A 23,572-nucleotide genomic window follows, 5' to 3' on the forward strand; every position below is an offset into this window, starting at 1 on the left:
GTTCCAGAATAGAGCACAACCTTCCCAGAAAATGGTATTCCTGCCCGAATGCCATGGCTGGTTTACTGAGCAACATGAAGTGCCGAATTTGGGCTTTACACCACAGTTCAGTTTCATTGCAACACTATTCGCGTATCAACTTTAGTAAGTTACATCTCATACGAAAGTTTTGAAACCGACTTCTGACACTAACTGCTGTTAACAACTGCTTGAAATCGAGCAGCACATGCATGACAACCCTGTTTTGGAAGATGAACGTAGTTTTGGAGATGAGCACGAGTCTAGAGAGCAAAAGGAAGACTGTGGTAAATGTTGGCCACAAAAAGTCGGTGATGCGCAGCCTCTATCACGCTCTACTTCTACGTTCACTCTGCTGGATTTGTAAACCACAGGGGAGGATACAAGTGTCATCCGTCAGAACTAAAGCTTGTTCTGCGAGTTGGTTGTAGGCAGTGTTTGTGCGCACTGCGTCACGTGTACGGCCAGCAACGAGCGGCGGTATTATCCCAGACCCATAGCGTGACTTCATAATTCACGAGCACCAATTTAATTTCTACAGGAAGGGAAAGTTCGGGATATCCACGCCCACCTTCGTCCTTTCGTCTACGTGACTTTTAAGATTTTTCGAACTATCAAACAAATTTATTTCAAGTACAGACATTTAATACACTGGTACCCCGGATCACCCCTGGTTATGACAGGTTTTGAGGATCTCTCCTCCAACCTATTTTGATAACCCAGCCTTCATATCCTATAAGGATGTCCAGGCTGGGGCCCCCATGGGCATGGATGCGGATACGCCGCATACGCAACCAGGAGGGCGTTAGAGCCGTTAGCTATACACAGAGGCTGAGGCTACCCATCCCAGCTTATGCACCACCTCCAGCCCCCTACCCCACTCAGCTTACCAGCAAGTTGGATGCTCCCTTAGCCCTCTGGAGTTGTCATCACTTCTGGCACCTACCCCAGTCTCCCGCATCACACTGGGAATCCTCAATCACCCAGCGAACCCGCGGTCCGGTGGAGGCTTACCCAACCTCTTCCAGCTGTCCAGGCTGGTAACCGGAGCTGTCCTCGTCGCTCACAACGTCAGCACGTCAAAGGGCTAGGGAACCCTGATACCTACCCCTAAAGCACTCGGGGGCACCACTCCCAAGTACGAGTCCTTCCCAACAAGAATCCTGGACCTTTGAGGAAACCTCAGCGGGGCACCATTCAAACATGGTGGATTCTCCCCGTACTACTACCAACTTTTGGTCTACTCGGTAGACTGTTCGCCGGTAGCTAGACCAGACCGTCACGATTCAGAATGCAGCCGCGGGGTGTCCTCGTCGCCTCGGATAACCCTCCGACCCGACCCGACAGGTGGTTCCACGTTGTAACTGAAAGAGACGCTGTGAGGGGGGGCACACAACAAGAGGGAAGCAGTACCTGCCCCGCCAGGCCGAAGCCGCTGACGGCGGCGACGAGCGCCCACTGCTGCCAGCCCCTCGGCAGGACGAGGTGTGGCCTCGTGACCGCCAGGAGCGCCGCGGCCACCAGCAGCGCCCACGCCGACAGCTGCAGCACCACCACCGAGAAGTGCACGTCCTTGCACTTGCGCATCACCACCATGTTGAGCGCCGTGAACAGGGTGGCGGTCACCGCGCATGCGTAGCCCAGCACGTCGTAGTGGCGGTGCTCCTGGTGCGACATCGCCTGCGCACCAGCCCACACACATTCTTCCCCAGTTTCGACAGTAGGCCCAGTGTCACACGCGCGAACGTCAGGAGTGTGCACGTAGTGTGTGGATGCGGCCATTCGAGCACGCGTGTCCAGACATCGTGGCGTGCTCCCCCTCATGACGCGGCGGGACACTATTGTGCTGAGCCAGGAGTCAGACGGGTGTGAAGAAGGGCGTGGTACCACCAGAAACAATGGATCTGCATGTAGAAGGTTTGATTATAGCACATCATGGTTTTTGAATACAAATAAAAGGGGTTATTCTTAACCTGGTGGCTACGAGGGCCTGTTGGGGCGACTGAAATGCTGCCCCTTAGAAGGGCAGACCATCGGGATTTTTCTGGCAATGGTTTGTTTGTACAGCGACTAGAAGGGTAGCCCATCCAATTTCTGAAAATATGTTTCTCTAAGTATTTAAATAATCCTGAAAACTGTCCCCTTGGAAGGGCAGCCCATCAGGATTTTTCTGACAGTAGTGTTTTTGAAAGGTTGTCTGAATTGTTGCCCCTTGGATGGGCAGCCCTTCAGGATTTTTCCGACAGTGGTTAGTTTGTAAAGGGACCTAACCTGACCTACCCTAACCTAACCTAACCTAACCTAACCTAACCTAACCTAAACTAACCACTGTCAGAAAAATCCTGAAGGGCTGCCCATCCAAGGGGCAACAATTCAGACAACCTTTCAAAAACACCACAGTCAGAAAAATTCTGAAGGGCTGCCCTTCCAAGGGGCAACAATTCAGGATTATAAAATTACGAAAATAGACACATTTTAAGATACTGGTAGGGCTGCCCTTCCAGTGGCTTTACAAACTAACCACTGTCAGTAAAATCCTGAAGGGCTGCCCATCCAAGGGGCAACAATTCAGAAAACCTTTCAAAAACACTACTGTCAGAAAAATCCTGAAGGGCTGCCCTTCCAAGGGGCAACAATTCAGCTCCCCCGGCCTGTTTACTGTCTTTCCCCAAGGACACCCGGGATCGATTTTTGAATGGTATAGTCTGAATTTTCGCAAATGTAAACTTTAGTGGAGACTGTCGAATATTTCCTTGAATTTTCTTATTTTTACCCTAAATTTTCATTTCACCACTGGTCCATTAAACACTGATTTAAAACATTTATTTCAATTCCACTAAAAAATTCTAAAGAGCACTCACATTTTATAGAACTCCCTCCACGTACGTTATCTTTCACGCGCGTGTTACATTGGCCTAACAAACGGTCAATACCGGGAATACTGTACGGAGCAATTCCAGCATTTTCCTAGAAGTATTTCCGGAAACAGTGTCAACCCGACTTCAGAAAGGCCCGAACTTGGGCCTTCGGAATGTGAATGTCTTGCCGATGCGACACCACACTTCACTTTTATACATGTGCGGTATTGCAGTTTGTGGCTTGACTCGGCAATTGGCATACTTTTAGACTACAGTTTAAAATTTTGTTAAAACTTTTTTAATTCTCGTTCACTACTACACACCAAACAGAGAGCTCAAGAACAGGCACTGCACCTGGAAGATGAATGGAGGTTTGGATATGAGCACGAGTCCAGACAGCAGGAGGAACACGACTGTCGTCCTGAAGAAACCGCACGGCTCCCGCAAGAAGATGAACGACAGTATCATCACGAACATGGGAGAACTGAAGATGATGGTAGTGGCGTCTCCCAGCGGCAGGCGGTTGAACGAAAAGAACAGAAGCATCACGGTTATACCTCCCACGACGCCCTACAATCAACACATTACCATCATTTCAAAAATTAACAAATACATTAGTTCAGATACAATTTTCCTTTCATACAGAAATATTTAGCTAAGTAATAAAATAATAAATATAAATAATTAAATAAGTTATGTTATACATTATTGGTTGTCATTTAAGTTCAAAAATATTGATTTCAATTTATTATAGATTCAGTATCATATTTATTTACCTACCTACCTATTTATTAGCCTACTGGGAATGATTTTTCTGTTATTATATAAAATATTGTTAGTGTTTTGTAAACAATATATTTCTTTTAACGATGCGTCGCATGACTTTAATTTCAACATAAAGATTTGTAACCCAGACAAAGTTAATATTAAATGACTTGTAATTAAAGAGGATTCAGACTAAAAATACCACGTTTCTCATTTGACCTGCTGTGTATCGTACCAGGATCGTTTTGATGTGAGGCGTGTGATTTGATCTCTCAAGCATATCCCCAAAATAATATAATTTCTTGCGGGAAGCTAGCAAAGTTATATAATATAATGGCTTGCGGAAGCTTCAAGTTTTCCACATAGGTAAAGTTTACGCTTTACTACCTAAAATCAGCGTTCTATCTGGTGGGAGAGTCCACAGAACAGGCAAGCCACACTCTGATCAATGCGACTTATTAGAATCTTAAATAATATACAGAGTGAACTATGGAAACTTCGGGTTATGGTCCCAACCACACTAAATGCCCCAGATGGCAATATGATATGAGGGAAGTGCAAGATTCTCTGAAATACGGTCAGGCACCTGAACAGTCCCGAACATATTCAAAGTTTACTGCTCGTTTGTACAACTTCGTCGTCGGAATATAGGTATATATTTACGATTTTAGAGTATTTCAAATGTCGCTGACCTAATTTAATTGACCTTTAATTTTAGTAACGGTCACCTAGGGGGGGGGGGGTTGGTGAGAATTTTGATACCTTAAAAACTATATTACGTACCTATTATTTACGTAAATGTAATCTTGCCAACCTTTTATTTCAGTTACGCACACCTACATATTTGAAAACCTGTCCTCCAGAAAAGAAAAAAAAAACCTCTCTGCTCAAATTCTATTAACACGCCCATAGAGCCTAACTCCTCAAACTTGTACAAAAAAAATTATCAGATGAAGTACGAATGCGGAGTTTTCGGGCGTCTTGACTAGGATTCTCTGGGGGGAGGACAGGGGGTGGCAACGTCTGCGAGATCACACGACGTGTGAAGCTTGAGGTAATCGTCGTGCCATATTGGTGAAGTCAAGTTAAGTTATGAGGATCTCTCCTCCTTATTGATAACCCAGCCTTCATATCCTATAAGGACTTCCAGGCTGCCCCCCCCCCCCCTCCATGGGCACGGATACGGATACGCCGTATACGCAAAAATGGAAAGGCGTTAAGAGGTGCGGCTATGCCCAGAGAGTCCATTGGCGTAGCTGTGTTCATAAAGTTGGGGGGGACAAATAATGATTTTGATGTCATGTAAAACCCATTCCCCTCTTACATAACGGGGGGTCCGGGGGTCCTACACCGGAAAATTTTGATTTTAAAAGTGCAAACTAGCGCTTTTTAAGCAGTTTTTGTATCTAACCATAGGATATATCGATGTTAAAATTATTATTGTTTCCATAAGATAAAATTTGAGAGTGAAGAAATCACAAATAAAGTTGGGCAGAATAATAATATAGAATAAAAATATTACGGTCTAGAAAGTTGGGGGGGACAGTCCGCTCCACCCAAAAAGTTCAGGTGGACACGTCCCCCCTGTCCCCCCTTGTTCCTACGCCCCTGCCAGAGACTGAGGCTACCCATCCCAGCATAGACACCACCACAGTCCCCCCTCCTACCTCACTCAGCTGACCAGACAAGTGGCTGCACCCCTAAGCTTATTATTATAATTGGTGAAGTGAGCTGAAGAAGGAAGGGCGCGGGGCACCTGCAGCTGCAGCAGCAGGCGGCGGCCGGCGGGGCCCAGCGCGCCGCCGGGAGAGCGCAGCGCCCAGGGCAGCGTGCAGACCACCTGCACCGCGGCCCTCACCAGCAGCAGCTCCAAGGGCTCCAGCCCGCGCAGCGCCCTGATGGCCGCCGAGCTGAGCGTGAAGCAGGTGCCCGACAGGAAGGCCAGCAGCACCCCGAGCCAGTTGGTGCCGGTCCTCTGGCGCCGGTGCTTGCCCAGCGTGGGCCGCCACTCGCCCTCCGGGTCCGCCGCGGCCCGGTCTCCGCCCACCACCGCCACCGCCGAGATGTCCTGCCGCAACCACGCGGAAATAATTTTTCATTACACTGCGTACAAATTTCAACAATGTCTTCATTGCACGTTTTTGACATTACACACTCAGTTTTAAACGGTAAAGTTTTGATATGTTGTTAGACAAATTAAAATTGTACAGCTGTGCAAAAGTTAAGCTTTCGACAAATTTGCCATAGATTATAGTCATTTGCCTATATTCCTGGGCTAGGTCTAATGTGCATAGCCTACTTAGTAGCATATGACTGTGCTGGGACGAAAGCCAAACACAGGTACATTCTCAGAACTGGCGGTGGAGACCAGCCCTCCTTCCTCCACGGCGCCTGCAGCCGACTGTCTGCGAGGGGGGGGGGGGGGGTAACGCGCCTTCATCCCCTCCCTACCTACTGTAGATACGCGGCGAGCCCAGAACTGTGACGCCCCCAGCTACAAACTCCGCCTCCAGGGCGCTCCGTTCAAGGTTATCCGGACACATACCGAGTTCTCACGCGTATAGATACGAACCTTAAGAGTGGTATATACCCCTTTTTAAAACCAGTTATACATGCGTCCACTACTAGCCTATTTTCTCGAGAATTATGATAGCTACAGCTTCCAGATTATTAATCTGACGAGAAAAGTAATGCAGTTTTTCCAATATAGTTTTATATTTTGGAAATCGTGACGCAAAATATATTTAAAAAAATGGTAAAAACAAGAAATTCGTTGACGAATTTCTAGTTATTCGATGAGAAAAATGAAAATTTGAATCTATATTGGAAAAGATTATATTTTTCTGAATAAAATGGTATATTAAAAGTATAAGGTCACAGCATTAAATATCTGTGTATTTGGTTAGGAAAACTGGCTAATTTGGCATTTTTAGTGTCTGCCTTGTGCTGCTCGACGGGAAAGTTGACGCCAAGCTCCGGGAAGACGAGCAGGGTGGGGATGACACTGACACGCCTCAACGTCGCCCGCGGTAGTGGAAGTGCTGATCTGTAACGGTGATAAACCTCCCTCCTCCCTTCTTCCTCCTCCCGCTACACAGCAACACCATTTCTCTAAAGGATTCATAGTCCAGGCATTTTATGAGAAAAAGGGGTCGATTTATGGACAAATTGCGAGAAAAGGTTTTACTATATCAAAATTTGCAGACAAATTTGTAGAATAACATATCCAAAATCCACCGAAATCCACTTTATTTTGGTAACGTTTTTCCCGGGATTTGTCCCGGAAAAATGCGGAATAAATTAATAACTGTAAAACGGTGCGTTCTACGAAGAAAGGTATAGACACTAAAATTAAAGAGAGCCAAATTTACCATAACATATCAAAATTTTACAAACATTCATTAATAACTACTGTTTTGTTTTCTGGAATTCGTCACGGAAAAACCTAAAATATTGAAATAAATTGAAAATGGCGCATTTTACAGCATGTTTCAGGACAAAGTTAAAGTAAACAACGATTTTCATAGTATATTGCAAATTCACAAAAATCAACACAAAATAGGTTTTTGGTTTTCCAGAAAATTTCCTGAAAAAAAAAGGACAAAACGAAAACGTATCGTACGTCAAAGAAAGTCGTGACTAAAATTAAAGACTTTTTTGTATTAAATATAATTTCATTTCAACAAAATCTGCTCATATATATAAATATATATTTACATATGTATATAGTTTTTTTTGTGACTCGTCCTGGAAAATCTTTAAAAATTCAATAAAACGAAAACGGAACATCGTATTGAAAAAGTTTCGGTGGGACAAACAGAAGTACACAAGATTTCCTATACCAGATCCTAAATTCACTGAAATCTGGTATATAGATTTTATTTTGTGATCGGCCACGGAAAAAGTATTGAATATGTAGGCAAAATAACAGAAAGCATTGTATCCCATGTAAAATTTTCGGATCCGAACTATATTCAATTTCCATAATATACAAGTATTTTAAAGTCACTTAAATTATATTCCTTTTTCAGTTAGTGATGTGTTAAAACGTTTTTGAAATCTACCAAAATTATTTTCCAGAAAAAAAAATCAGACTCATTTCAACTGCTTATTGTTTGAAAGAAAAATTTGACACGTCCATTCTCACAAAACATATCATACAATTAAATTTACACAAGATTTCCAGTGACCTGTATCGAGAAGAAATAGAAAAATATACACACATTGGGATGCACTCTGTAACACACAATACTGAATAAATATGCATTAGGTAACATACATAAGTACTTTAATTTAAAATATAGGTTACCTAAACAAACATCAGCGTGATTTTATATTTCTATTAATGTTAAACTGATCCAAAAATTCGGAAAATAACCTGCATATCAGCTCGAAATGTTATTTAATAGAATCATCCTGTTTAAGAGCGTTATATACCCATTTTTAAAACCAGTTATACATGCGTCCACTACTAGCCTATTTTCTCGAGAATTATGATAGCTACAGCTTCCAGATTATTAATCTGACGAGAAAAGTAATGCAGTTTTTCCAATATAGTTTTATATTTTGGAAATCGTGACGCAAAATATATTTAAAAAAATGGTAAAAACAAGCAATTTGTTGATAATTTTCTAGTTATTCGATGAGAAAAATGAAAATTTGAATCTATATTGGAAAAGATTATATTTTTCTGAACAAAATGGTATATTACAAGTATAAGGTCACAGCATTAAATATCATTGTATTTGGTTAGGAAAACAGGCTAATTTGCATGGATATGTAGGAACACCCTACCTAAAAAGCCGTCACAGTAATTGCAGTCCTCGGGAGGTAATTCGCGCCGGTTTTTACAGGTTGATCCATGACAGTTTCCACAAGCCGAAGAACATGGATTGCCGTGTTTCCTACAACTGCAGTTGGATGCACCGCAACCATCTTCGTTGCAAGTGCACCTGATTACCTTCAAAAGGCATTCCATAACTGTTGGCTTGTCTGTCGAAATTGGCAAATTGTCTCCATCCCCATTCTTCTGGATTCATCTTAATTCCCTTCCATTCTTGTATCTGATAGAAAACCCTTAAGAAATGGAAACGAGCTGAAGCACTAGTTGGAGGTAACTGTTCTGGTTGTACACATTTAGAACTAGTAGCTGCATTCTCACTTAACACTTTACAACGCAAAGTGTCGAAAGTGTCACTTCTTGACCCATTGTACAGGCGTACTACAGCTGTTCTGCCGATTTTACAGTAGTAGTATGTAATAGGGGCTACTGAAACAGGATGCAGGTAGTGGATTGTGATTGTCGGTCCGCCATCTTGGATTGTGACGTCACGGCGGCCATATTGGATAAGCGTAACGGGACACCGCGTAACGGGACACAGTGTAACGGGACATAATGTAACGGGACAAGTAGATCACGGCGGCCATCTTGGATCCGCAATCTGTAAATCGAGCGCCCCACTCATGATGAAATGTTCGTCTCTGTAGCCATATTGATTTTTTTCTGTTCCGCTGCAGGCCGCCATCTCGGATACCGTCGACTTTGTTTCTGTTGTTTGTTCCTAGATAGCGCCAGCGTCGCTCTTGATTTTTTTCTGTTCCACTGGAGGCCGCCATCTTGGATACCGTCGATTTTGTTTCTGTTGTTTGTTCCTAGATAGCGCCAGCATCGCTCTTGATTTTTTTTGTTCCGCCGCAGGCCGCCATCTTGGATACCGTCGACTTTGTTTCTGTCGTTTGTTCCTAGAGAGCGCCAGCGTCGCTCTGTCTCATCACATAAGGTCGATGTTCCATTACCTACCATAGTTATTAAGAACCTTATCGACATTTTAAATTTTATTTTTTATGAAAAATATATTGGAAACGCTGTGATTCGAACCATCGCAGCTCTGATCTCTAGGTTGGAAAACATACGCCTTTAACCGCTCAGCCATCGAGACATTTACCAGACCGAAGATTAAATAAGGTATATATAAAAATAACATGTATATTTGGACTTGTGATTTTTTTTAATTTAAAGTAATAATAGCACCACCTGTTCGAGACGGACCCACCATCTTGTCATTTGGCCGCCATCTTGAAAATCCGTAATTTTTATGCTAGAGATGCGGGAAAAAGTTCAAAATTTATTAAATAAATTGACAATAAACATAATGTTTGATTATATCGATGTACGTCCTTGGTTCGATTCCCGACGAGAGTAAACGGTCGATCCTTCCTCCATGAAAGCTACCTAGACTGATCTACCACCAGCAGTACCAAGGTATATATCATCAACAGGTATGACATCATGTCCGCCATCTTGTCTATATCCGCTGGAGACCACCATCTTGTTTTTCATCTGCTAGAGTGTGCCGATCCCATGTAGTATAATTATCTGGTCACCATACTTTTGTCCTCAACTGTTGACATTGAACATTGACCTTGAAATTTGACCTTGACCTTGAAATTTGACCTTGACCTTGAAAATTTACCATAACCTTGAAATTTGACCTTGACCTTAGCCTTTGGCCTTGACCTTGAAATTTGACCTTGACCTTGAAATTTGACCTTGACCTTGAAATTTGACATTGACCTTGAAATTTGACCTTGACCTTGAAATTTGACCTTGACCTTGAAATTTGACCTTCACCTTGAAATTTGACCTTGACCTTTAAATTTGACTTTGACCTTGAAATTTTACTTTGTCCTTGTCGACCATCATGGACCCGACATTTAATGTTCAGTACATGCTACCAGGAGCGACCAACTGCTGGAGTACGTCATCTTGTGTGTGTACTAATATTATAGAGTACATTTACATCTGGTTGATTTTATTTTAACCTGCTACAGTGCAGTAATCATTTATTACCGAGGTGCCCCCCCGCCATCTTGAAATTCGGACGCCATCTTGAAATCATGTAATAATGTAGCTAGAAAAGCGGGAAAAAATCCAAAATTCATCAAAAAAATCACTCATTAACTTACAAATCGAATCGATGGATCCCTGTCCACGGTTCGATTCTTGACCAGAGACAGTTGTAACTAATTATTAAATAAATGTTAGGTTCTGTTTTCCATTACCTTTCGCGGAGTTTATTAATCATTCACTCTACGAAAATCAACTCAAGTCAATATACCGGACCAACGAATTAAATCAGTGCCGATTAGCCTATTATGAAAGTCTAATTTTTCAATAATCTGAATAACATATAAGCCGTTCATGTACAAAGCCACACATATAGATCAATTGCCTTCAGTCCATGAGACCGAGTCATGTCATTATCAGACGTATAGGCTAGTCATTTCAGGACCACATGACCTTCGTAATCCATCGTGACATTTTTATACATTCTAAAGGACCAAGTAACCTTGTAAAATATTTTAGTAACACCTAGAGGTGATAAACTAGTAAATATTCAATCACTACATTTTGTACTACGCGCAATCAACAAAAAAGGAAGCACCAACAACGAAAAGGCAGCACATTTGGAAGCACCGACAACGAAAAGGCAGCACATTTGGAAGCACCGTCATCGAAAAGGCAGCACATTTGGAAGCACCGACAACGTAAAGGCAGCACATTTGGAAGCACCGACAACGAAAAGGCAGCACATTTGGAAGCACCGACAACGAAACGGCAGCACATTTGGAAGCACCGACAACGAAACGGCAGCACATTTGGAAGCACCGACAACGAAAAGACAGCACATTTGGAAGCACCGACAACGAAAAGGCAGCACATTTGGAAGCACCGAAAACGAAACGGCAGCACATTTGGAAGCACCGAAAACGAAACGGCAGCACATTTGGAAGCACCGACAACGAAAAGGCAGCACATTTGGAAGCACCGACAACGAAAAGGCAGCACATTTGGAAGCACCGACAACGAAAAGGCAGCACATTTGGAAGCACCGACAACGAAATGGCAGCACATTTGGAAGCACCGAAAACGAAACGGCAGCACATTTGGAAGCACCGACAACGAAAAGGCAGCACATTTGGAAGCACCGACAACGAAACGGTAGCACATTTGGAAGCACCGACAACGAAACGGCAGCACATTTGGAAGCACCGAAAACGAAACGGCAGCACATTTGGAAGCACCGAAAACGAAACGGCAGCACATTTGGAAGCACCGACAACGAAACGGCAGCACATTTGGAAGCACCGACAACGAAAAGGCAGCACATTTGGAAGCACCGACAACGAAAAGGCAGCACATTTGGAAGCACCGACAACGAAATGGCAGCACATTTGGAAGCACCGACAACGAAACGGCAGCACATTTGGAAGCACCGACAACGAAAAGGCAGCACATTTGGAAGCACCGACAACGAAACGGCAGCACATTTGGAAGCACCGACAACGAAACGGCAGCACATTTGGAAGCACCGACAACGAAACGGCAGCACATTTGGAAGCACCGACAACGAAACGGCAGCACATTTGGAAGCACCGACAACGAAACGGCAGCACATTTGGAAGCACCGACAACGAAACGGCAGCACATTTGGAAGCACCGACAACGAAACGGCAGCACATTTGGAAGCACCGACAACGAAACGGCAGCACATTTGGAAGCACCGACAACGAAACGGCAGCACATTTGGAAGCTCCGACAACGAAACGGCAGCACATTTGGAAGCACCGACAACGAAACGGCAGCACATTTGGAAGCACCGACAACGAAAAGGCAGCACATTTGGAAGCACCGACAACGAAAAGGCAGCACATTTGGAAGCACCGACAACGAAAAGGCAGCACATTTGGAAGCACCGACAACGAAACGGCAGCACATTTGGAAGCACCGACAACGAAACGGCAGCACATTTGGAAGCACCGGCAACGAAAAGGCAGCACATTTGGAAGCACCGACAACGAAAAGGCAGCGCATTTGGAAGCACCGACAACGAAAAGGCAGCACCATCATCAAAAAGGCCGCACATTTGTCATTGGCTCCAATATTCATTGGCTCCAATATTCATTGGCTCCATTATTCATTGATTCCATCAGTCTATTGATTCCATCAGTCTAGTGACTCCATCTGTCATTGGCTCCTACAGTCATTGGCTCCTACAGTCATTGGCTCCAACAACTGTCTTTTGTCTCACCAACTCCAAATATATATTTGGCTAGAATTCTACGAGTCTAAGAGACTATGAGACCACATGGCTACGAGTCTAAAATGATCTAGCTGGTTACGAGTTATACATGGCTTGCGAGGCTACAGAGCTACGAAGTTTCTAGTACACAGGTTTACATGACTGCGAGGATACAGAACTACAAGTCTGCAAGAGTACTTGACTACGAAGGTACTCGTCTACATGACTCCAGTTACCGCATCTGTCTTCGACGGAATTTTCTCTTTTGCTCCAACTGCTCCATCAGCATTATGTTATAAGATTACAAGGCCTCTTGCTTACGTAGCTTCAAGTCTACAAGCCTCCAATGCATCATGACTGCGAGACTACGATCAATGAGGTTACGAGTCTACGCGATTGCGAGTCTTCTAGGTTACATGATCGCGAGGCTATAGGACTACGAAGCTTCTAGAACGCATGGTTACGAGACTGCGAGGCTACAATTCTACGAGGTCCCAAGACATCCAGGCTACGCGACTACGAGCCATGAGGTTACGAGACTACGTGACTACGAATCTTCAAGTTTACGAGACTGCGAGGCTACAGAGCTACGAAGCCTCTAGTACACAGGTTTACGTGACTGCGAGGATACAGGACTACGCGACTTCGAGCCATAAGGTTACGAGATTACGTGACTACGAATCTTCATGTTTACGAGACTGCGAGGCTACAGAGCTACGAAGCCTCTAGAAAACGAGTTTACGTGACTGCGTGAATACAGGAATACAAGTCTGCATGAGTTCTTGACTACGAAGCTACTCGTCTACAAGGCTCCAATTGACACATCTGTCTTCGATGGAATTTTCTCTTTTGCTACATCTACACCATCAGCATTATGTTATAAGATTACAAAGCTACTTGCTTACGTAGCTTCAAGTCTACGAGGCTCCAATACATCATGACTACGAGACTACGAGCCATGAGGTTACGAGACTATGCGATTGCAAGTCTTCAAGGTTACGTCATCGCGAGGCTATAGGACTACGAAGCTTCCAGAACGCATGGTTACGAGAATGCATGACTAATTGGCCGCATGGCTACGAAACTTTATGTCTATAACTGACTACAATAGCACTATTCAGTGGTGAGAGTTAATTTATTTCATGCAAAGGTACTTGCTGCAAGCAGTTCCACTTTTCAACATCAGATGACGTCACGTTTTGCTTGCAGGTAAAATAATATTTATTTATTTTATGCGGGATGCGGGTTGTTCACTATCAATCGCATAAGAAGAATGGCATCGATAGTCTTCAAGGAGAAGGAAGTTCGTCCTTCCTGCTAGTGCTTCTCAGATTTCTCACGGTCCGCCATCTTGGATTGCAACGTCACGGCTGCCATCTTAGATGGGTGTGACTTTGACCTTTGACCGAAACCGCAGGAATGATCGCAAGCACACGGATTAACCATCAAAATATATATAAGAATTATCAGGAGCACACGGAGAAAACCATCATAATATTGGCAAGAATAATCAGGAGCACACGGAGAAAAACGACACATGTTTTCTTTGATATCATAAAATTACAGAAAAAAAATATTTAGAAATAAAAAAAAATAATAAAAAAATTTAAAATAAAAACAAAAAATACATAAAATTCTGGCTTGTACTAGAACTCTATCTTTGCTCAGCAATGATAAGTTTACAAGCTAGCAGAATCTATTTATGTATTTTTTGTTTTTATTTTAAATTTTTTTATTAATTTTTTTTTATTTCTAAATATTTTTTTTCTGTAATTTTATGATATCAAAGAAAACATGTGTCGTTTTTCTCCGTGTGCTCCTGATTATTCTTGCCAATATTATGATGGTTTTCTCCGTGTGCTCCTGATAATTCTTATATATATTTTGATGGTTAATCCGTGTGCTTGCGATCATTCCTGCGGTTTCGGTCAAAGGTCAAAGTCACACCCATCTAAGATGGCAGCCGTGACGTTGCAATCCAAGATGGCGGACCGTGAGAAATCTGAGAAGCACTAGCAGGAAGGACGAACTTCCTTCTCCTTGAAGACTATCGATGCCATTCTTCTTATGCGATTGATAGTGAACAACCCGCATCCCGCATAAAATAAATAAATATTATTTTACCTGCAAGCAAAACGTGACGTCATCTGATGTTGAAAAGTGGAACTGCTTGCAGCAAGTACCTTTGCATGAAATAAATTAACTCTCACCACTGAATAGTGCTATTGTAGTCAGTTATAGACATAAAGTTTCGTAGCCATGCGGCCAATTAGTCATGCATTCTCGTAACCATGCGTTCTGGAAGCTTCGTAGTCCTATAGCCTCGCGATGACGTAACCTTGAAGACTTGCAATCGCATAGTCTCGTAACCTCATGGCTCGTAGTCTCGTAGTCATGATGTATTGGAGCCTCGTAGACTTGAAGCTACGTAAGCAAGTAGCTTTGTAATCTTATAACATAATGCTGATGGTGTAGATGTAGCAAAAGAGAAAATTCCATCGAAGACAGATGTGTCAATTGGAGCCTTGTAGACGAGTAGCTTCGTAGTCAAGAACTCATGCAGACTTGTATTCCTGTATTCACGCAGTCACGTAAACTCGTTTTCTAGAGGCTTCGTAGCTCTGTAGCCTCGCAGTCTCGTAAACATGAAGATTCGTAGTCACGTAATCTCGTAACCTTATGGCTCGAAGTCGCGTAGTCCTGTATCCTCGCAGTCACGTAAACCTGTGTACTAGAGGCTTCGTAGCTCTGTAGCCTCGCAGTCTCGTAAACTTGAAGATTCGTAGTCACGTAGTCTCGTAACCTCATGGCTCGTAGTCGCGTAGCCTGGATGTCTTGGGACCTCGTAGAATTGTAGCCTCGCAGTCTCGTAACCATGCGTTCTAGAAGCTTCGTAGTCCTATAGCCTCGCGATCATGTAACCTAGAAGACTCGCAATCGCGTAGACTCGTAACCTCATTGATCGTAGTCTCGCAGTCATGATGCATTGGAGGCTTGTAGACTTGAAGCTACGTAAGCAAGAGGCCTTGTAATCTTATAACATAATGCTGATGGAGCAGTTGGAGCAAAAGAGAAAATTCCGTCGAAGACAGATGCGGTAACTGGAGTCATGTAGACGAGTACCTTCGTAGTCAAGTACTCTTGCAGACTTGTAGTTCTGTATCCTCGCAGTCATGTAAACCTGTGTACTAGAAACTTCGTAGCTCTGTAGCCTCGCAAGCCATGTATAACTCGTAACCAGCTAGATCATTTTAGACTCGTAGCCATGTGGTCTCATAGTCTCTTAGACTCGTAGAATTCTAGCCAAATATATATTTGGAGTTGGTGAGACAAAAGACAGTTGTTGGAGCCAATGACTGTAGGAGCCAATGACTGTAGGAGCCAATGACAGATGGAGTCACTAGACTGATGGAATCAATAGACTGATGGAATCAATGAATAATGGAGCCAATGAATATTGGAGCCAATGAATATTGGAGCCAATGACAAATGTGCGGCCTTTTTGATGATGGTGCTGCCTTTTCGTTGTCGGTGCTTCCAAATGCGCTGCCTTTTCGTTGTCGGTGCTTCCAAATGTGCTGCCTTTTCGTTGCCGGTGCTTCCAAATGTGCTGCCGTTTCGTTGTCGGTGCTTCCAAATGTGCTGCCTTTTCGTTGTCGGTGCTTCCAAATGTGCTGCCTTTTCGTTGTCGGTGCTTCCAAATGTGCTGCCTTTTCGTTGTCGGTGCTTCCAAATGTGCTGCCTTTTCGTTGTAGGTGCTTCCAAATGTGCTGCCTTTTCGTTGTCGGTGCTTCCAAATGTGCTGCCGTTTCGTTGTCGGTGCTTCCAAATGTGCTGCCGTTTCGTTGTCGGTGCTTCCAAATGTGCTGCCGTTTCGTTGTCGGTGCTTCCAAATGTGCTGCCGTTTCGTTGTCGGTGCTTCCAAATGTGCTGCCGTTTCGTTGTCGGTGCTTCCAAATGTGCTGCCGTTTCGTTGTCGGTGCTTCCAAATGTGCTGCCGTTTCGTTGTCGGTGCTTCCAAATGTGCTGCCGTTTCGTTGTCGGTGCTTCCAAATGTGCTGCCGTTTCGTTGTCGGTGCTTCCAAATGTGCTGCCGTTTCGTTGTCGGTGCTTCCAAATGTGCTGCCGTTTCGTTGTCGGTGCTTCCAAATGTGCTGCCTTTTCGTTGTCGGTGCTTCCAAATGTGCTGCCTTTTCGTTGTTGGTGCTTCCTTTTTTGTTGATTGCGCGTAGTACAAAATGTAGTGATTGAATATTTACTAGTTTATCACCTCTTGGTGTTACTAAAATATTTTACAAGGTTACTTGGTCCTTTAGAATGTATAAAAATGTCACGATGGATTACGAAGGTCATGTGGTCCTGAAATGACTAGCCTATACGTCTGATAATGACATGACTCGGTCTCATGGACTGAAGGCAATTGATCTATATGTGTGGCTTTGTACATGAACGGCTTATATGTTATTCAGATTATTGAAAAATTAGACTTTCATAATAGGCTAATCGGCACTGATTTAATTCGTTGGTCCGGTATATTGACTTGAGTTGATTTTCGTAGAGTGAATGATTAATAAACTCCGCGAAAGGTAATGGAAAACAGAACCTAACATTTATTTAATAATTAGTTACAACTGTCTCTGGTCAAGAATCGAACCGTGGACAGGGATCCATCGATTCGATTTGTAAGTTAATGAGTGATTTTTTTGATGAATTTTGGATTTTTTCCCGCTTTTCTAGCTACATTATTACATGATTTCAAGATGGCGTCCGAATTTCAAGATGGCGGGGGGGCACCTCGGTAATAAATGATAACTGCACTGTAGCAGGTTAAAATAAAATTAACCAGATGTAAATGTACTCTATAATATTAGTACACACACAATATGACGTACTCCAGCAGTTGGTCGCTCCTGGTAGCATGTACTGAACATTAAATGTCGGGTCCATGATGGTCGACAAGGACAAAGTAAAATTTCAAGGTCAAAGTCAAATTTAAAGGTCAAGGTCAAATTTCTAGGTCAAGGTCAAATTTCAAGGTCAAGGTCAAATTTCAAGGTCAAGGTCAAATTTCAAGGTCAAGGTCAAATTTCAAGGTCAAGGCCAAAGGCTAAGGTCAAGGTCAAATTTCAAGGTTATGGTAAATTTTCAAGGTCAAGGTCAAATTTCAAGGTCAATGTTCAATGTCAACAGTTGAGGACAAAAGTATGGTGACCAGATAATTATACTACATGGGATCGGCACACTCTAGCAGATGAAAAACAAGATGGTGGTCTCCAGCGGATATAGACAAGATGGCGGACATGATGTCATACCTGTTGATTATATATACCTTGGTACTGCTGGTGGTAGATCAGTCTAGGTAGCTTTCATGGAGGAAGGATCGACCGTTTACTCTCGTCGGGAATCGAACCAAGGACGTACATCGATATAATCAAACATTATGTTTATTGTCAATTTATTTAATAAATTTTGAACTTTTTCCCGCATCTCTAGCATAAAAATTACGGATTTTCAAGATGGCGGCCAAATGACAAGATGGTGGGTCCGTCTCGAACAGGTGGTGCTATTATTACTTTAAATTAAAAAAAATTACAAGTCCAAATATGCATGTTATTTTTATATATACCTTATTTAATCTTCGGTCTGGTAAATGTCTCGATGGCTGAGCGGTTAAAGGCGTATGTTTTCCAACCTAGAGATCAGAGCTGCGATGGTTCGAATCACAGCGTTTCCAATATATTTTTCATAAAAAATAAAATTTAAAATGTCGATAAGGTTCTTAATAACTATGGTAGGTAATGGAACATCGACCTTATGTGATGAGACAGAGCGACGCTGGCGCTCTCTAGGAACAAACGACAGAAACAAAGTCGACGGTATCCAAGATGGCGGCCTGCGGCGGAACAAAAAAAATCAAGAGCGATGCTGGCGCTATCTAGGAACAAACAACAGAAACAAAATCGACGGTATCCAAGATGGCGGCCTCCAGTGGAACAGAAAAAAATCAAGAGCGACGCTGGCGCTATCTAGGAACAAACAACAGAAACAAAGTCGACGGTATCCGAGATGGCGGCCTGCAGCGGAACAGAAAAAAATCAATATGGCTACAGAGACGAACATTTCATCATGAGTGGGGCGCTCGATTTACAGATGGCGGATCCAAGATGGCCGCCGTGATCTACTTGTCCCGTTACATTATGTCCCGTTACACTGTGTCCCGTTACGCGGTGTCCCGTTACGCTTATCCAATATGGCCGCCGTGACGTCACAATCCAAGATGGCCGCCGTGACGTCACAATCCAAGATGGCGGACCGACAATCACAATCCACTACCTGCATCCTGTTTCAGTAGCCCCTATTACATACTACTTACAGTGTCTTCTTTTGACACACTTGGAATGCTATCTGAAAATACTTTCGCAAGTTGCCTGAAGGCACTGTCATTCTGGAGAAGATCCAATATTTTCCCCTTTATACCATAGATGTGTGATGTCGTGTCACATCCCATGAATGCATGACAGAAAAGAATATTACTACAAATTTCATCACCGAGCTTCAGCTTTAGCTCCTTAATGTGATATGTTTTCTTCTGCCTTTGTTCACTTTTTAAACACAAACAGTTATGTGATTGTGAGCCAAAATATTAGAGTAAAAGGACAAGTAAATCTGTGTCTGTTCCTATAACTATTGTCAATTGTTCTTTTGCACATTTAAAGCTTCTTGGACAATGTAAATATCTGCATCACCTGGTGCTTCGACAACAGGACATTTTCTTTGCGTACATGTATTGCTAATAACCTTAAAAATTGTCCTTTATTTCGCTCGTTCAAAAAAAAAACATATCTTTACGGAGTGATAGCTGCATTTCTCCTGTGAATTCAACTACAGGTGATGCATTACCTCTTGCTCTTCTAATATGTGCTGTGTCTTTAGTACTGTGAGTTTTCCCATATCCATCAAATACAGTAGTTGCTAATCCATAATTTTTCAAGATGAAACTCACGTATAGCTGAGCGATCTCGTTGTATGTTGCAGTATGGGACCAAGGTAACTGATGAAGTAAATATCCTCCGTCAATGACATATTTAATTTAATTTTATATATTTTATCGTTTGCAGAGTTATAACACATGGATACATAAAATCACTCAGTACAAGGGAATGGGAATTCAATCGTATAAATAGTAACTACATATACCAGGACAATAGTACATAAATTTTAAGCACATTTTGATAAAGGTCAATTATATAATGCAATTTTGTTGCCCTTAATTTAATTCACGATTTATTTTGAAGTACGGTGCACGGTTTCCGTTTTTTTTTCTTTCGATAAATTTTTTCCGGGACATTTCCTGGAAAACAAAAAAAAACAATTAAATGTTGATCTGTGTTAAATTCTCATATATTATGAAAAACATTGTTTACTTTATCTTTTTCCTAACCCATTATACTGTAAAGTGCACAATTTTCGATTTATTTCATTTTTAATATTTTTTCCGGGACTAATCCCGGAAAACGAAGCAGAATTTATAAGATGATTTTCTTGAACTTTGGATATGTTATGGAAAAGATAATGTTCTTTAATTTTTGTCTCTACAGGTTTTGTCGTCAGATGCACCGTTTTTGAGTTATTATTTTATTTCGCGTTTTTCCGGAACAAAACCCGGAAAAAAGTTACCAAAAGAAAGTGGATTTCGGTGGATTTTGGATATGTTATTCTACGAATTTTTCTGTGAATTTTGATGTAAAAAAAACTTTTCTTGCAATTTGTCCATGTTTTTTTCATATCTTTCCTGGACTATCATGGCGAGTAGCTTGAAAAGAATCTTCACTCGGTAGCAACCTACATTGTACAAGATTTTTAAGTCTGTTGATTCGTTCAATGGTTCGTTAATGCTGTTTGTGAGCTTTCGCATAATATAAAAAAGACGCAATTATCTGTTAGTCGGTACGCATGAAAAAAAAGCAAGACAAACGAATCGGTAAGTTAGGGCAACTTTATTTAAGTGCGAAACGGAAGAAAAGAAGAGCAACAGCTCTGATGGAGTACCAGAAACAAAGGTAAGATATAGCGATACCGATATTAATTTTTCTTTTATTAATGTAAAAGAACACCGGAGAATTCCAAACCCGGCTAAAAACTATTTTAAGAAACATATGTTACAAATTAGTTTGTACAATGCATTAAATTTTTTAGAAAAATCCGAAGAGTTGAAGAATATGGTGCAGCACAGTAACTGATCCCCAAACGGCTAACTTGACGGCTCATTTTTCTTTACCAAGATAAAGCAACGCAGAGAATGAAAATATGGTTCTGAATCCTGATGAGGAGTAAGTAGCCAGTGCTTTATACTACACAAACTGCGAACTGTATTTAACGATAACATTTAGAATTAGCATTTTATTACGTTCGGAGTCTAATGAAAGGCTTAAATTTTTCATATAAATAATTTTCAGTCCAGTAATTAACTTCTATGGATTTGTTTTTGGAAAATAATATATATACGCCTAGTGTTACGGACAGATTAAAGAAAAGTTAGATACTCGTTATTACTTTTGTATGTAAGTCATTGGAAGTTATTATGGCTTGACGACCATACATACGTCATCGATTATCAATTTCAATTAGTAATTTTAAAAAGTGAACTAATAGGGCATTAATCCAGTCCTAGAAAAGTCCATGTGATGTGAAAAATACTAGTGCTATTATAAAACAAGCCGAAAGATAATTAAATAAATCAGTATGGGCGAAGTTATGAGGGTGGGGGAATAATTGCGAGAATGGAAGGCAAGCTATTGATGACTCACTGTGTTCGGTTCCAAAAGACAGTTTCTTCATCCCCCACCTCATTTCCCTTGTTTGAGCGTGTCTCAGTTTACAAATGCGTTCGACTATCAACAAATTATTGTTACTTGTGGTAGCCGCTTGGCTGGAAAAATGCCAGGAATCCTTACTGCTGTATGTTGTAATATTCAACTGCGTCATTGGGTGATTTTCCATGTTTCCTTATAAAAAATATTGAGTGCGAAAAATTTTCCCCTTGTAGGCTTTCTAGTAAAGGACGATATACAATATGGCTCTCCTGCAAACAAAACATTCAGTAAATATATGATGACATAAATTATTATTGTTCCACGTAGGCATTTCTTGTTTTTGAATGTTACTTGTTTCTATGCAAGTTTGTACGTGCATGCATGTGTATGCCCGTATCTCGTGCTGTACCTACATTCTGGAATTAGACTTGTCATATTAGTGTACAATAAAACTCTCTTACATCATATCCCACACTTACTGATTAGTTTGCGAACAGTGGTAGTGTTTATAGGCAGGATTATAGAATTAACTGAATATGTCACTACCTTTAAAGAGAAATTCATCAACATTTTGAGCGGAACACACAACTATAAAATTGTACTCAAATATTAGAGCCAAAATAGGAAATTTCGTTACTTTTGGAATTTTTATACTCGACATGTCACAAATATATTTTGTTTTAATCTTTGCAGGACAGTCACCAAATCGTACGCCAAACTTCAGCCACCAATCCAACTGCTGGAAACGGAAGCCGGTGTTTTTCATTGGTCCACGGAAGTGTCTGACACCATCATCATAGAAAACAACATCGTTGAAAACTTAATAAAATGACGTATGAAATGAGCAGTATTCAACAGGAAAGAGAGGTATTTAGAACAAACATTTATCGCTGATTTAGAATTTTTGTAATAAAACGTTTGAACCTATTTGAAGCCAACAACAACCTGCTAGAACCTAGTAAGAGCCATAATATACTCTCATGACATACTTAATGTTCCATCAGTACAACATGGCAGGCAGTCCGAAGAAATAGTTATCAAACAGCTAGAAGACCAGGAAAAAATTAATATAAGTAAAGCTGGTCTTTTTATTGACCAAGAACACCCATTTCTTGCCGCAACATCCGATGTCCTTGTTGGCGAAGGCCGTCTCGTAGAAATTAAGTGTCCTGCTTCGGCATATGGAATGGACATAAATGAAGCCATGCGAGAAGGCAAAATAAAGTATTTGAAATATTCTGAAGAAAGTCCTACTGTCATTTCATTTAAAAAAGATCATGAATATTTCTATCAAGTCCAGAATCAGCTTCACATAACCAGAAGGGATATTTGCTAGTTAGGCATCTGTACTTCGAGCCAAAAGAAATTAAAAGTACCTATTGGAAATTTTCAGAGACGACACATTCTGGAAAGAAAAAATGGAGCCAAAACTCGTTTTATTTTACACACTATGCGTTCTTCCGGAATTAGTTGATCCTAGACACACAAGAAATATGGAAATTCTGGATCCACCGCACATAACAGAGGCTATCAGAAGCCATAAGATAAAATGCATGGGAAAACGAAGATAGTCCAAAACAAAACCGAATATTACACCCTGATTACATTAAACGTGAACATTTTTCAAGCTTTTGCAGAACTTTCAAGAAAATGTTGGTCTTGGATAATCATTCAAACTAATTTTTATAGTGACCTGTTTGATTTATCAATCTAAGTCGCCTGCTCACTTAGCTTCATAAACTGTCACCTTTCATACTGGAAATTATTCTTGCTCATTGTTTCCATGAACCTTCATTTTTAGTATGCCAGCACCTACATGTGCATAAGAAAGTATAGGCCGTGTGGTCACGTTCAGTGCCTACCTATAGAATCATTACCGTAATTATTTTGGACATGTAAAAAAATAAAATGTCTTACCTATAATGTAAGTTTTAAAGCTGAGTTAATCTTTCCAGAATGGTTAAATGCTCAAGTGAGCAATGGTGCTTTAAAATTATAGAAGACATTGCTTGTTTAGCTGAATAAATACTGAGGT

General features: G+C 41.6%; 1 protein-coding gene across 1 annotated transcript in view; it reads right to left on the reverse strand.

Moving 5' to 3' along the window:
• Positions 1–23,572, reverse strand: part of LOC134533539 (solute carrier family 35 member G1-like) — a 34,759-nt gene that overhangs the window by 5,111 nt on the left and 6,076 nt on the right. The window contains exons 3-5 of the mRNA XM_063371071.1: positions 5,398–5,709; positions 3,231–3,446; positions 1,432–1,698 (exon numbers count right to left, since the gene is read on the reverse strand). Of these exons, the coding sequence (XP_063227141.1) occupies positions 1,432–1,698; positions 3,231–3,446; positions 5,398–5,709 (795 nt within the window). The remainder of the gene's footprint in view (positions 1–1,431; positions 1,699–3,230; positions 3,447–5,397; positions 5,710–23,572) is intronic.

The sequence above is a fragment of the Bacillus rossius genome, chromosome 6 (genome assembly GCF_032445375.1).
Source record: "Bacillus rossius redtenbacheri isolate Brsri chromosome 6, Brsri_v3, whole genome shotgun sequence".
In the NCBI taxonomy this organism is placed as follows: Eukaryota; Metazoa; Arthropoda; class Insecta; order Phasmatodea; family Bacillidae; genus Bacillus; species Bacillus rossius.